The sequence below is a fragment of the Protomyctophum parallelum genome (genome assembly GCF_964188405.1).
Source record: "Protomyctophum parallelum genome assembly, chromosome: 19".
NCBI classification, from domain to species: Eukaryota; Metazoa; Chordata; class Actinopteri; order Myctophiformes; family Myctophidae; genus Protomyctophum; species Protomyctophum parallelum.
In genome coordinates, this window is record NC_139717.1 from 11,003,008 (window position 1) to 11,016,777 (window position 13,770).

Sequence of the window (13,770 nt, forward strand, 5' to 3'; positions counted from 1 at the left end):
ACTGACTGAGGAATGATACCAAACTACTGGAACATCTGGTACAGTGTGAGGATGCTACCAAACTACTGGAACATCTGGTACAGTGTGAGGATGCTACCAAACTACTGTAACATCTGGTACAGTGTGAGGATGATACCAAACTACTGGAACATCTGGTACAGTGTGAGGATGATACCAAACTACTGGAACATCTGGTACAGTGTGAGGATGCTACCAAACTACTGTAACATCTGGTACAGTGTGAGGATGATACCAAACTACTGGAACATCTGGTACAGTGTGAGGATGCTACCAAACTACTGGAACATCTGGTACAGTGTGAGGAATGATACCAAACTACTGGAACATCTGGTACAGTGTGAGGAATGATACCAAACTACTGGAACATCTGGTACAGTGTGAGGAATGATACCAAACTACTGGAACATCTGGTACAGTGTGAGGATGCTACCAAACTACTGGAACATCTGGTACAGTGTGAGGATGATACCAAACTACTGGAACATCTGGTACAGTGTGAGGATGCTACCAAACTACTGGAACATCTGGTACAGTGTGAGGAATGATACCAAACTACTGGAACATCTGGTCCAGTGTGAGGATGCTACCAAACTACTGGAACATCTGGTACAGTGTGAGGATGCTACCAAACTACTGGAACATCTGGTACAGTGTGAGGAATGATACCAAACTACTGGAACATCTGGTACAGTGTGAGGAATGATACCAAACTACTGGAACATCTGGTACAGTGTGAGGATGCTACCAAACTACTGGAACATCTGGTCCAGTGTGAGGATGCTACCAAACTACTGGAACATCTGGTCCAGTGTGAGGAATGATACCAAACTAGCAGTTAGGGGTTAACACCCCAATCGCCCAGGACGAAGTTCACCGTCCTTTCTGTTAGTAACACCCAGCACCCAGGACGAAGTTCACCGTCCTTTATTAGTAACACCCAGCGCCAAGGACGAAGTTTTATCCAAAAGACGAAGTTTATTGATATGAAAACCGATCGCATCGCTCTACAGCCTAGGAGCGCCTGTTGCGCAATCCTCTATGTTGCAACAGTGGGACGTCATCGAAAATGTTTAGCCAACGACAACGAAAATCAGTAAAGCGTTAATAACTCGCGATCTAAATCATCCCCGTCCAATTCTAAGAAAGGATCCTGTGTTAGACGGCCCCCGCTGTCCAGTCGCTAGTCGCATTAGATTTAATCATGCCTCCCGTTGTTGTCGATCGCCGTTAGAGTGTTTTGGCTACATTTAGCTGCTCCAGCCACATCCGGTATAACTTCCGGTCCGTCGGTAAAAGTGTTCCGTTGCTATAAATCACTTGGGCGCTATGATTTAATGGATTAAATAACCCTTCGGCGCTATGATTTAATGGATTAAATAATGTTAAGTGCCTTGCTCAAGGACATAGACACCCGACTGTGCACGTATGAGTTCAAAATTTTTATGTAATGTCATGACCAAATGAAAGAAAAATCTAAGACATGGCACAAATTAGAAAAGGGAATGTTTAAGAAATAGTGAAAATGGCCGATCTACAAGCATACGACGCGGCGCGTAGCGAGCTTGTAGATTTCACTAGTTTGGGTCCCGGGCAAACGTCTAATTTATTCTTTGGGTCTTGAGTTAAAAGGATTAGGATCCACTGATTTTGACCATACAGTATATGGCTGGAACTGCAAACAAACCTTTGCCCACTACTACTTCTTTGCAGTGCAGTTATTTTTTTCCCCCACATTATTTCCATCCAGTTTTATGTGGAATTTAGATGTCACCTTACGTACGGTATATGAGTAGATTGAGATCTGTAGATTGTCTGGCTACGCACGACTGGGAATGACTAATACATTTGGCAGATTTAAATTATGTTCTTCAAATATTTGAGAAAGGAAATTGCTTCACTGTGTGTGTGTGTGTGTGTGTGTGTGTGTGTGTGTGTGTGTGTGTGTGTGTGTGTGTGTGTGTGTGTGTGTGTGCGTGTGCGTGCGTGTAGCGTTTCAAGGACCATAATCATAGACAGGAAGGTCAGAGGAAAAGTCACATCGCATAATCATATTCATGTTCACACACACACACACACGCACACACACAGGTGGGTGCTAGTGTAACATAACAAACCTGACCTAGTTAGACACTATATAAAGTGTGTGTGAGTGTGAGTGTGAGTGTGAGTGTGTGTGTACTTCATTGCATGACCTGCATGTGTTGTGGTAATTAGTGACTTCAAAAGGCTGTGTCTCGAACGTTTGTGTGCGTGTGTATGTCCCTGCGTGCGTGAGTGTGTGTGATCGTTCATAATATAGATGTCTTGTGGGCGTGCGTGCGTGCGTGCCAGTGCAAAACATCCTCCCACACACAGGGAAATGTTTAGCCTTAGCTTTTATACCGAGCTGTACTCCCTTGCTCAACTCAACCTTGTACTCTATCATTACTTGCGCAAGCAGAGCGCGCAAGTAATAGTTTCGCCCGGCTCGTATGCACCGTCCCAGCCAACCCGCCACTTTTGATGCGTATGCACCGTCCCAGCAAATTGTGCCTGATTTGCTGGGACCAGATATTATTATTATATTATATATATATTATATAATGACGATATGTTTTAGTGTTGGGGGGATTAAAGGTAATGCTCCTGTGTATACATGTATGTAATCTGGCACCACTGCCGTATCAGGCACAATTTGCTGGGACGGTGCATACGCATCAAAAGTGGCGGGTTGGCTGGGACGGTTTTTGGCGCAAAGTAACCACAGTATACCGCTAATCAACTTACAAATTACATTATACATATATACATAGTATATATGTATAGCTCTCAATGATGACGTAAGAAATATGTGGATTAAAGGACCCAATGCCAGAGTGTAATTGGTTTTCGATGGTGACGTAATGACGATATGTTTTAGTGTTGGGAGGATTAAAGGTAATGCTCCTGTGTATACATGTATGTAATCTGGCACCACTGCCGTATCAGGCACAATTTGCTGGGACGGTGCATACTCATCAAAAGTGGCGGGACGGCTGGGACTGCGTACAGCGCAAAGTAACCACAGTATACCGCTAATCAACTTACAAATTACATATACAGTACATATACATAGTATATGTACTGTAATTGGTTGACAGTTTGTAGCGGTCAAAAGTACTTGCGCGCTCTGCTTGCGCACTAGTTGGCCATTTATTCATTATAAATACTTTTATACCGAGCTGTACTCCCTTGCTCAACTCAACCTTGTACTCTATCATTATAAATACTTTTATACCGAGCTGTACAACCTTGCTCAACTCAACCTTGTACTGTATCATTATAAATACCGTCCACGGTGGCTGGGAGGATATTTGGTTACAATGATCTCCTCCTACTCCTCACTATATGCTTGTTCAAAAGTAAACCAATAACGTTTCTGCCCATGTGCCTGCTTCTGCTTCTGAGCAAAAGCCTTTCAGGGTGGTGTAAAAAGCTTACGTAAAAAAGATTATTAATAATAATAATAATATTAATAATAATTTTGTTAAAATGTCCCAAACCCTGACAAACTTCAGTTAGTACTATATTGTCGCTGTCGGGTGTAAACCTCATGACCCAAGCTGTTACTTTTCAGGATTCAAATTCAAAAGTCTGCAAGCTCGAAACACAAGTGTCTTGTGTGGCGTTGTAGTATGATCAAGTAGGGCGTTCATTTACAAAAACAGTAATAAAAATAATAATAATAATATATATATATATATATATATATATACCAGTAAGATGCCTAAGGGCGAGAAGCGACCAGGTGGCGTGCACACATCCTCCTGGGTGACAGCAGACTACTGGACGAGCACTGGATCTCCATCCCTGATGATGTCGGGGTGAGCAAAAAACACACTGATGGGAAATGCACGATTCCATAGTAAATGCGACTTCAACTTGCGACAGGAGCCGTTTCTATTGAGTGAAAGATTCTCTATTTATGAAAGAAATAAAATATTGAAGGTGTTTTTATTTTGAGAAGCACTGCATGGTAAAGAGAGCACCGTACCCTACAACACGCAACGGGTCCACCGGCATTCCAAAACCAAGCCCTGAAATCAATGGGATCATTATAATAATAATAATAATAAAACTTTATTTGTATAGCACCTTTCATGACATGAAATGCAGCTCAAAGTGCTTTACAGAACAATGGAGAATAAAAGAAAAGCAAGGCAACGACATTAAAAAACAAGCAGTAATGCAGTACAGTGAGGACATGAAAAATAAAAAATAAAAGATCAATTAAAGGCAATGTTGTAGAAGTGGGTCTTGAGCTGAGCTTTAAAAATGTCTACAGAGGCTGCCTGACGAAGGTACAGTGGGAGCTTGTTCCATGCCGACAGCCCTGTTGAAAAGAAAGAAGAGGGCTTACATGGGGGGGGGGGGGGGGGTCCAGAGGGATCTGGAGAAGGCTGTGGCGGGTGGTGACAGCCTGGATGGCAGGCTACAGGCCAGGAGCTCCGTGGAGGTGCCGGGGTTAAGAGGATTACTGGCTACGAGCAGTCAAGCAGCGTGGTGGAACGGTGCTAATGAGCTGAACCTGTTCTTCAACAGGTTTCCATCTCCCATGCAGTGAGCTCTCTGCGACGCTGCCCCTAGGATAGGTCCTCACCCACTTGTGCCACTTGTGCCAGTACCCCCTATTCACGCTTCCCCTAATCTCTCCAGACACATAGAACTATAGCTAACAGCACCAGCCCCTTAGACATGTACAGAAGCATTGGCCAAACCGAGTTCCTGTTTTACACAGAAAAGAGGTGATGCCCCCAGAGGCAAAAAACTAAAATGTGTTTCCTCGAATGGGTATACCCAGATTGCACCTCCCCCTCTTCCAGCAGCAATGCACCTACTCCACTGGGTGCAACATTGAGGAACCGCAATCGGTTCGGAACCATTTCGGGCACAGGTTTATCAACACTGTCAGACTTCAGGTCTGCTAGACGATTACAATACCGGTGATTCTCAATCATTTTAATTTCAAGGACCACCATAGCTCTGAGAGGGTGGTTCCATTTGAACATTCTCTGAGTTACAGACCTGTAAGGGTATATTTGGAACTCCCTTGAGTAACCCAGAGGGTCCCTGGACCCACCGAGCCTGGATGGCTTGATTCTATGCTTAAAATAATTTATATAAATATTTTTGCAAATCTCTATTGGAAAAATGAACGGTGTCTGGATCAGTGGAACAAGAAAATGGCCGCCACTGCTATCGTGCTATGCCCTGGCCTGTACTATACAGTATGTGGACCCCCTAAATTGGGGGAATTTGTACATTCTTCTCATAGTTAAACTAGAAAAAGTGCCCCCTCCACCAGGGCAGGGTAGGTTGTGTCCTCCTGGTGGCGCTATAATATGCCAATGTGAAAAGTGTGCCATTTCTTCTTACGCCTTGGCAATTGGATGATTTGAGGCATTTTGTTCCAAAAATGTGTGTTGCAAAAATTCACCCTTTCCACCAATGTGAAAAGGGTAGGATTATATTTCTCAGCCTAGGAAAGTCTGTGAAAGATTTCACGTAAATTGCAAAACGGGCCAATCCTGCAAACTTTGAAAGCCAATGTTAGCCAATTAGTATGGAATATGAAATATCGGACAGATCCGTCTTGAACACATGACTATAGAGATACTGTGTAATGATTTTTGGACAAAGTCTGGAGGAGTAATATCAATGTGTTTACAAAAGTCTGCATCCTGGTGGCACTATAACAGGCCGTTCTGGAAAATAGGTTCATCGTTGGCATCCAGGGAGTGTGTGTGCAAAATTTGGCATCGACCAGGTTAACGGTGCCGGAGATTAGCTGGTAACGGACGGACGCACACACACACACAGACGGAGTGCAAAACATACTCTCTCCCGATGCCTTCGGCCTGGTGGAGACAATTAATTCAAGTGGTTTTACTGTGATATTACCTTAAAGCATAACTTTGGAAGAAAGTGATTTCTCCTGGGAATTGGGAAACAACATCTGCAAATTAAAATGTCAAGACCTCTGACATCCGTCTCTGACATCAGTTAGTTCTGTGAACACATGATTTTGACATGAAATATCCCTTCTTTAAACCTTCCTTCCTTAAGTGTTACAGTAGATGCATTTACAGTACATGTAATGTGTGATGACTGTCATGGGTGTCTTATGACGTGTCTACAGTATTAATAATTTATGCTAAAGTGTTAAATGCTAATCAGTTAAATCACTCAAACGGAAAATTAGTGTATAGACATTAATGTGGTGTGTAGACATGAATGTATATTTAGAATCCTGCATCCTCCAATTTGTGTGTGTGTGTGTGTGTGTGTGTGTGTCCGTGTCCAGAAAGTTGTATTCTCACTTTCTTCCACTCTTCTCTCCCTGAGCTGCGGTGTCTGCGTGGGGGGCGGGGGCCTACTGACATCTGAAATTAATAGCATTTTTATAGCGCTTTTCCAAGTGCTCAAAGTGCTTCACAATGGTTCGTTCAGTCATACATTGGGAGGTGAAGCGACGAACAGTCGACGCCAGCGTCCTCACTTCCCACATTCATTCACACACCAATGGTGGCGAGCTCACACACCGACTGACTCATCGGAGGCAATGTGGGGTTCAGTGTCTTGCTCAAGGACACTTTGACATGTGGACAGGAGGAGCCGGGATTCGAACCGCCGATCCACGGGTCATTAGACGACCTGCTCTACCTCCTGAGCCACAGCCGCCCGACACCTAGCTACGCGGCTGCGCATGCACGCACACGCACACAGTGTTGATCAAATGATGTTGTCAGTGTCTTTGTGGATATAGTGACGATATGGACATTGGGAGAGTGACGAATAAAATGGTCACCTGGTATCATCGCTGTCCACTCATCACTCAATCTCTCACTCTTTTCTTCTCCCCCCCCTCTCTAGGAATGGGTGTACACTCATGCGCAGCAGATTCGGCAGCAACAACACTGTCTGTCTCTGACAACCACCTTCCCTGCCTCGCAGGTCCTACTGCTGCCCTGCAACATGGGCGATGGCAAGCAGGTACACACGCACGCATGCACACACACACACGCCCACACACATACACAAACACACACATATATACGCACATGCACGTACACAAACACACACGCAAAGGGTTTTTACTAGTGATTTTTACTAGTTGACTAGTTTCCTAGTTTCCTAGTGTCGACTAGTCGACTACTACTATAACTACCTATTATGTTAAAAAAAAAAAAAAAAAAAACTTTGTACATTGGTGACTGTAACTATAATCTATCTGATCTTGAGGCCTACAAAAACGGAAAAACAAAACTAAGAAAAGTTTTTCCCCCTTTTTTTGTCTTATCAACTAGTCAACTAGTACCAACAAGGTCAACTAGTGGATTTACTAGTCGACTAGTTGAATAGTCGACTAGTTGCTTAACCCTCTAACACCCGCATTAATTTCTACTTGCAAAAAATAGATTTCAACCTTACTACTACTTTGTACTACTAGGACTGACACTAAAACATATGTTAAAAAAAATAAAAAAATAAAGTTTGATGGAAAATTTATAATAATTATATAATAATTATATAATAATATAAAAAAATCATAATTTACATTTGGGGGATATCTTTCACAATAATGAATAAAACATGTTCTAGACATTCTAATGATCACAAAAAAACATATATTACAATTATTTTACCTACTTTTATTAGGGTAAAGGTCAAAAGTCTTAGGTTAAAAAAATGTTCAAAATCGCACAGAGTCCAGACATTTTTAATTTGTGTGAATTTCAGCCTCTGTGGGGGGTATTTATATGCAAATATCATGACCAATGTGATTGAAATGGCATTGCAATGAACATCACTGATGACGTTTAGGTGAAAAAAGAACAGAAAAGAATTATAATAATTTAGTAATTAAATAAAATAAAATTGTTGCTAAAAAGCAACGCTGGGTCTTAGAGGGTTAAAGCCCACACGCATGCACACACACACACACACACAAACGCACACAAGCTGTTTTGTTTTGATACATAAATGGCATGTATTATTATTATCATAAAAGTCTAAGAGGTGATAACACAGCTAATGCTGCGTCCACTAATGCTACAATAAAACTAACTGATTCTCAAAGCGCCGACAAAGCCGCTAACCGCGCTGCTAAGCAAATAGCGCCTTGGTGCTCCGGTGCTATTTGCACATATTTAAAATTGGTAATTAATGCATAATAGTTGGTTCCAAATCTGCCCCTGTCTATGCAAATGAGCCTCATGGCAAAACAAAAGTCCATTTCACAAACATCAGCGCTAATTGCCACTTGCAGTTAGAGTAAAGTTATTAGCGTCTTCAGAGAGTGGTAACTGCAGTGCATTTATTCAGTGCCGTATAAGTGCTGGTGTCACCAGCCCAATGGCCATGTGTCTCTAGAGTGTCTGCCTTGAGATTGGGAGGTCTGGGTTCAATCCCCAGCCGAGTCGTACCGAAAAACTATTAATATAAATGGTACCCAATGCCTCCCTGTTGGCACTCTGCGTCAAAGATTAGATTGGGGGCAAGTCCCTGTGGCATAGGCCTACTAGAGTTAGGCATAAGTACATCATGTCCAGGGGGTGTACTTGTACATCATGTCCAGGGGGTGTACTTGTACATCATGTCCAGGGGGTGTACTTGTACATCATGTCCAGGGGGTGTACTTGTACATCATGTCCAGGGGGTGTACTTGTACATCAAGCTGCTTCACGCTAAGGAAACAGGTGATAGGCTCCTGACATTTGGGCCACATGGCTCGGGAATCGTTGGTTCCCATAAGGTTCTCAATATAAAGTGTGTGTGGTGTAGGCGGCCATAGCTGAATGGTTAGCGAGCTCGCCTAGGACTCGGGCGGTCCTCGAGGTCCCAGGTACACGTGATTCAATACTCCGTCCGTCTCTAACCATGGTAACGCCCCGCCTGCGTTTGATTGGCCTATACCGACAACCGTCTTACCAGACTTTCATCCGAGGTGGATATTCGTGAGGTAATAAATAAATATTGCTCGGTGTTAGTAATGCCTTGGGGGGGGGGGGGTGGAATTTGTATTTGAGGCTGAGAATGTTCTCCGCCCCGCTGGTGCATAATAAATCTTACTAGGAGAAGGGAGGCCAATCAGAGGCAGGCAGGGGGGCGTTACCATGGTTAGAGACAGACGTAGTCTAGAATTAGGCCCCATGTAGAGATTCCATCTCTCAGCAAAGTGTCAAAGTGTCCCTGAGCAGCAAGAGATACTCAACGCCTAACTGCACCCCCCTCCACGCGGGAGAAGCTCCTCTGTGGGCAGCACTCAGCTGGGAGAAGCTCCTCTGTGGGCAGCACTCAGCTGGGAGAAGCTCCTCTGAGTCTGTGTGCAGCACTCAGCTGGGAGAAGTTCCTCTGTGGGCAGCACTCAGCTGGGAGAAGTTCCTCTGTGGGCAGCACTCAGCTGGGAGAAGTTCCTCTGTGGGCAGCACTCAGCTGGGAGAAGCTCCTCTGTGGGCAGCACTCAGCTGGGTGGAGCTCCTCTGTGGGCAGCACTCAGCTGGGTGGAGCTCCTCTGTGGGCAGCACTCAGCTGGGAGAAGCTCCTCTGTGGGCAGCACTCAGCTGGGTGGAGCTCCTCTGTGGGCAGCACTCAGCTGGGAGAAGCTCCTCTGTGGGCAGCACTCAGCTGGGAGAAGCTCCTCTGTGGGCAGCACTCAGCTAGGAGAAGCTCCTCTGTGGGCAGCACTCAGCTGGGTGGAGCTCCTCTGTGGGCAGCACTCAGCTGGGTGGAGCTCCTCTGTGGGCAGCACTCAGCTGGGAGAAGCTCCTCTGTGGGCAGCACTCAGCTGGGAGAAGCTCCTCTGTGGGCAGCACTCAGCTGGGAGAAGCTCCTCTGTGGGCAGCACTCAGCTGGGAGAAGCTCCTCTGTGGGCAGCACTCAGCTGGGAGAAGCTCCTCTGGGGGCAGCACTCAGCTGGGAGAAGCTCCTCTGTGGGCAGGACTCAGCTGGGAGAAGCTCCTCTGTGGGCAGCACTCAGCTGGGAGAAGGTCCTCTGTGGGCAGCACTCAGCTGGGTGGAGCTCCTCTGAGTCTGTGTGCAGCACTCAGCTGGGAGAAGCTCCTCTGTGGGCAGCACTCAGCTGGGAGAAGCTCCTCTGGGGGCAGCACTCAGCTGGGAGAAGCTCCTCTGTGGGCAGCACTCAGCTGGGTGGAGCTCCTCTGTGGGCAGCACTCAGCTGGGAGAAGGTCCTCTGTGGGCAGGACTCAGCTGGGAGAAGCTCCTCTGAGTCTGTGTGCAGCACTCAGCTGGGAGAAGCTCCTCTGTGGGCAGGACTCAGCTGGGAGAAGCTCCTCTGTGGGCAGCACTCAGCTGGGAGAAGGTCCTCTGGGGGCAGCACTCAGCTGGGTGGAGCTCCTCTGTGGGCAGCACTCAGCTGGGAGAAGGTCCTCTGGGGGCAGCACTCAGCTGGGAGAAGGTCCTCTGGGGGCAGCACTCAGCTGGGAGAAGGTCCTCTGGGGGCAGCACTCAGCTGGGAGAAGCTCCTCTGGGGGCAGCACTCAGCTGGGAGAAGGTCCTCTGGGGGCAGCACTCAGCTGGGTGGAGCTCCTCTGTGGGCAGCACTCAGCTGGGTGGAGCTCCTCTGGGGGCAGCACTCAGCTGGGAGAAGCTGACAACTGAAGTTGAGGTATCAAAATAAAATAAATTAAAAGAGATTTTCAGATGGTTGAGTGTATATTGGCTGTGATAAAATGAGGATTTGCTGCATAACACCTCGGTACTAGCTCCACAAAGTCCTTGATGGACAGTCGAAGATGCATCAGTATCCGAGTCGACCATGTTTAGGCTCAAACGCACGCACACACACACACACACACACACACACACACACACTTGAATAATGTTCAACGTGACGTGAGGCGTTTAAGGACACAGAAAATGCAGAGACTAGCAGTGTGGTTTGGATGAGTTTACAATCTGTAAACTCACACACAACCCCCCCCACCCCCCCCCCCCCCCCCCCCCCCGCCACCACACACACACACACGCACACACAGACATATTGCCCACTACCCTGCATGCATAGGAGGGTGATTTTTACTGACAAGACTGTGTGTGCGTGTGCGTGTGTGCGTGCGTGCGTGCGTGCGTGCGTGCGTGCGTTGGCCCCTGAAGCCCTCTAAAGCACAGCAGCAGAGAACAGACTGACAACCAATAAATCACCTGAAAGATAGAGAGAGAGAGAGAGAGAGAGAGAGGCAGGAGAAGGAGAAGGAGAAGGAGAAGGAGACAGAGGGAGGTGAAAGAGTAAGATTGACAGGTGAGAGAAAAACGAGGAAGGATAGAGAAAGAAAGGAGGCGGAGAGAGAGAAAGGAGAGAAACAGTGTGTATGAGAGAAATGTTTAGAAACAGAGGAACGATAGAGTAGAACAGGAGACAGGGAGAGAAAAGAGAAACAGTGTGAGAGAGAGAGACGGATGGATGGATGGATAGAAACAGAGGAACGATAGAGTAGAACAGGAGACAGGGAGAGAAAAGAGAAACAGTGTGAGAGAGAGAGAGATGGATGGATGGATAGAAACAGAGGCAGGATGGTGAGGGGGCATAAAGGACAACAGAGATCGATGCTGAGATACAGGAAGACGAACAGGAAGAGGACAAGCAAAGAGAGAGAGAGAGATAGAGGCAGAATGAGCAACTGGGTAGACCACCTCACAGCACTGTGTGTGTGTGTGTGCATGGACATGACTGTTGTTTTTGTGTTTCTGAGGAACATGTGAGTCATCACTGTTTTGTGACACGCACGCACACACGCACGCACGCACACACAACCACACACACACACAGCCACACACAGAGGAGACAGGTGTTGTAGATTGCTGGAGGAGTTGGAGTCTTGTCTTACTGTAGTATATCATTATGGTTGTTAAAATAACTCTGTCTTGCACCAGGTGCGCAGTTACACGCACGCACACACACGCACGCACGCACGTACCCACGCACACACGCACACACGCACACACACACACACACACGCGCACACACACACACACAGAGCAGTCAAGCAGGGAGCTGCTGTAATAGCTGGAGGACATACACAGACTATCTTGTACTCTTCTTGTCCTGTTTAAAATGTTCTCTTTCACATACGCACGCACACACACACACACACACACACACACACACACACACACACAGCATTATATGGCAGTGGCTCAGGGGTAGAGTGGCCAGTAGAACGGCCCACAGCAAGGATATTGTTAATCAATGACTGGAAATTGACTCTACCCAAAAGAAAAACAAGAAAACAATTACAGTACCTACTAAGTGATAATTGTCAGGACTGAGCAAAATAAACAGACAAATTGTTCCAAATAAGTCTTTGTTGTTGATTAAATCATGTCCCCCGGTGCCGCACCCCCAGGAGGTTAAGAACAAAGGAATATCGAAGTGTTTGTGTAGCCTGTTATTATATCAGATAGTTTATTTTGTAAAGAAGAAATTGTTCCCGATTTGCAGTGTCTGTAAAACAAACTGGGTTATTGGATTATTATTAACCCATTAAAACCGGGGAAATATCTGTGTAACCATACTTTAACTATATTTAATACGTTGCCGTTGGCTATTTAAAGAAAATAGCAGATCTACGAGCTCATGGCGTTCCACAAAATGCCACGCTATGAGCTACAGACAGAGGGAGGCATGACAGGAGAGAGGTTCTGGTATGGAGGGAGGGAAGAGAGAATGGTGAAAGGGAGCAGAGCGAGAGAAAGGAAAGGGAGAATGTGACAGGCGAATGGAGGAATAGGAGAAGAAATGAGAGGAAGAGAGTCTAATGAAACATTTAGAGACAACGAGACACCAGGAGTAATGAAGAGACACAGAGAGGACGAGAGGGGGAAAGAGGAAATGAGGAAGAGATTTTGGGAGAATACAGCAATGACAGAGACAGGAGAAGGTGAGACGGTCACACAGTCAAATTAAATTAAACTAGAAAAAGTGCCCTTCTGGGCACAGGTCTCCACCAGGATAGGAATGTAGGACATTGCAGCTTGCCTTCATCTGGTGGTTGGATAAAAGGGCAACAAAAGTAAATTAGAGGTAAAAACACTTTTGGGCCAGTTATAGCGCCACCTTGAGGCTGAGTTGAAATTGTTGATGTGGCATTTTTTCCTCTGCCTAGTGGGAATGTGCGTGCACAATTTCACGGAAATCACGCGATGTGTTCATGATTTGCAGCATTTTGTTTGAAACTGAGCACTCCTGTGTACTTTGGAAGCCAATCTTAACCAATCAGGATGGAGTCTGAGAAATCTGAAAGACCCGTTTCGTTGAATGGCTCTAGAGAGACTGTGTACCAATTTGCGCGATGTTTGGACAAAATCTGTAGGTGTACTGTGCAAAAACTTGTTTTGCACAAAGCAGCCTCCTGGTGGCGCTATAACAGGCCGTTCTGGAAATGTTGGGGCAGAGGTTCATCGTTGGCATCCAGGGAGTGTGTGTGCAAAATATGGCATCGACCGGGTTAACGGTGCCGGAGATTAGCTGCTCACGGACACACACACGGACGGACACACGGACATACTCTCCCCCCATGCCTTCGGCCTGGTGGAGACAATTATAATTTAACTGAGCGGTGAATTCTCTAAAGGATTGCACTGCTTTTGCTGGCACTATATACCCACATAATATAAGCCTAAAAGAAACCACGTCATTCTCAAGGCTCTCTCAAAGGGTGAAACACGCCCTGCCAAGGCTCTCTCAAAGGGTGAAACACGCCCTGCCAAGCA

General features: G+C 46.0%; 1 protein-coding gene across 4 annotated transcripts in view; it reads left to right on the top strand.

Annotated features, from left to right (window-relative positions):
• The window catches only part of galnt14 (UDP-N-acetyl-alpha-D-galactosamine:polypeptide N-acetylgalactosaminyltransferase 14 (GalNAc-T14)), a 137,238-nt gene that overhangs the window by 116,328 nt on the left and 7,140 nt on the right, over nucleotides 1-13,770 (top strand). For all 4 annotated transcript variants that reach the window (XR_014570788.1, XR_014570789.1, XR_014570790.1 and 1 more), the window contains exon 14: nucleotides 6,913-7,032. Coding sequence is in view for 1 of the 4 variants with exons in the window: in XM_083791060.1 (XP_083647186.1) it covers nucleotides 6,913-7,032 (120 nt within the window). In the remaining 3 variants the exon portion in view is untranslated. The remainder of the gene's footprint in view (nucleotides 1-6,912; nucleotides 7,033-13,770) is intronic.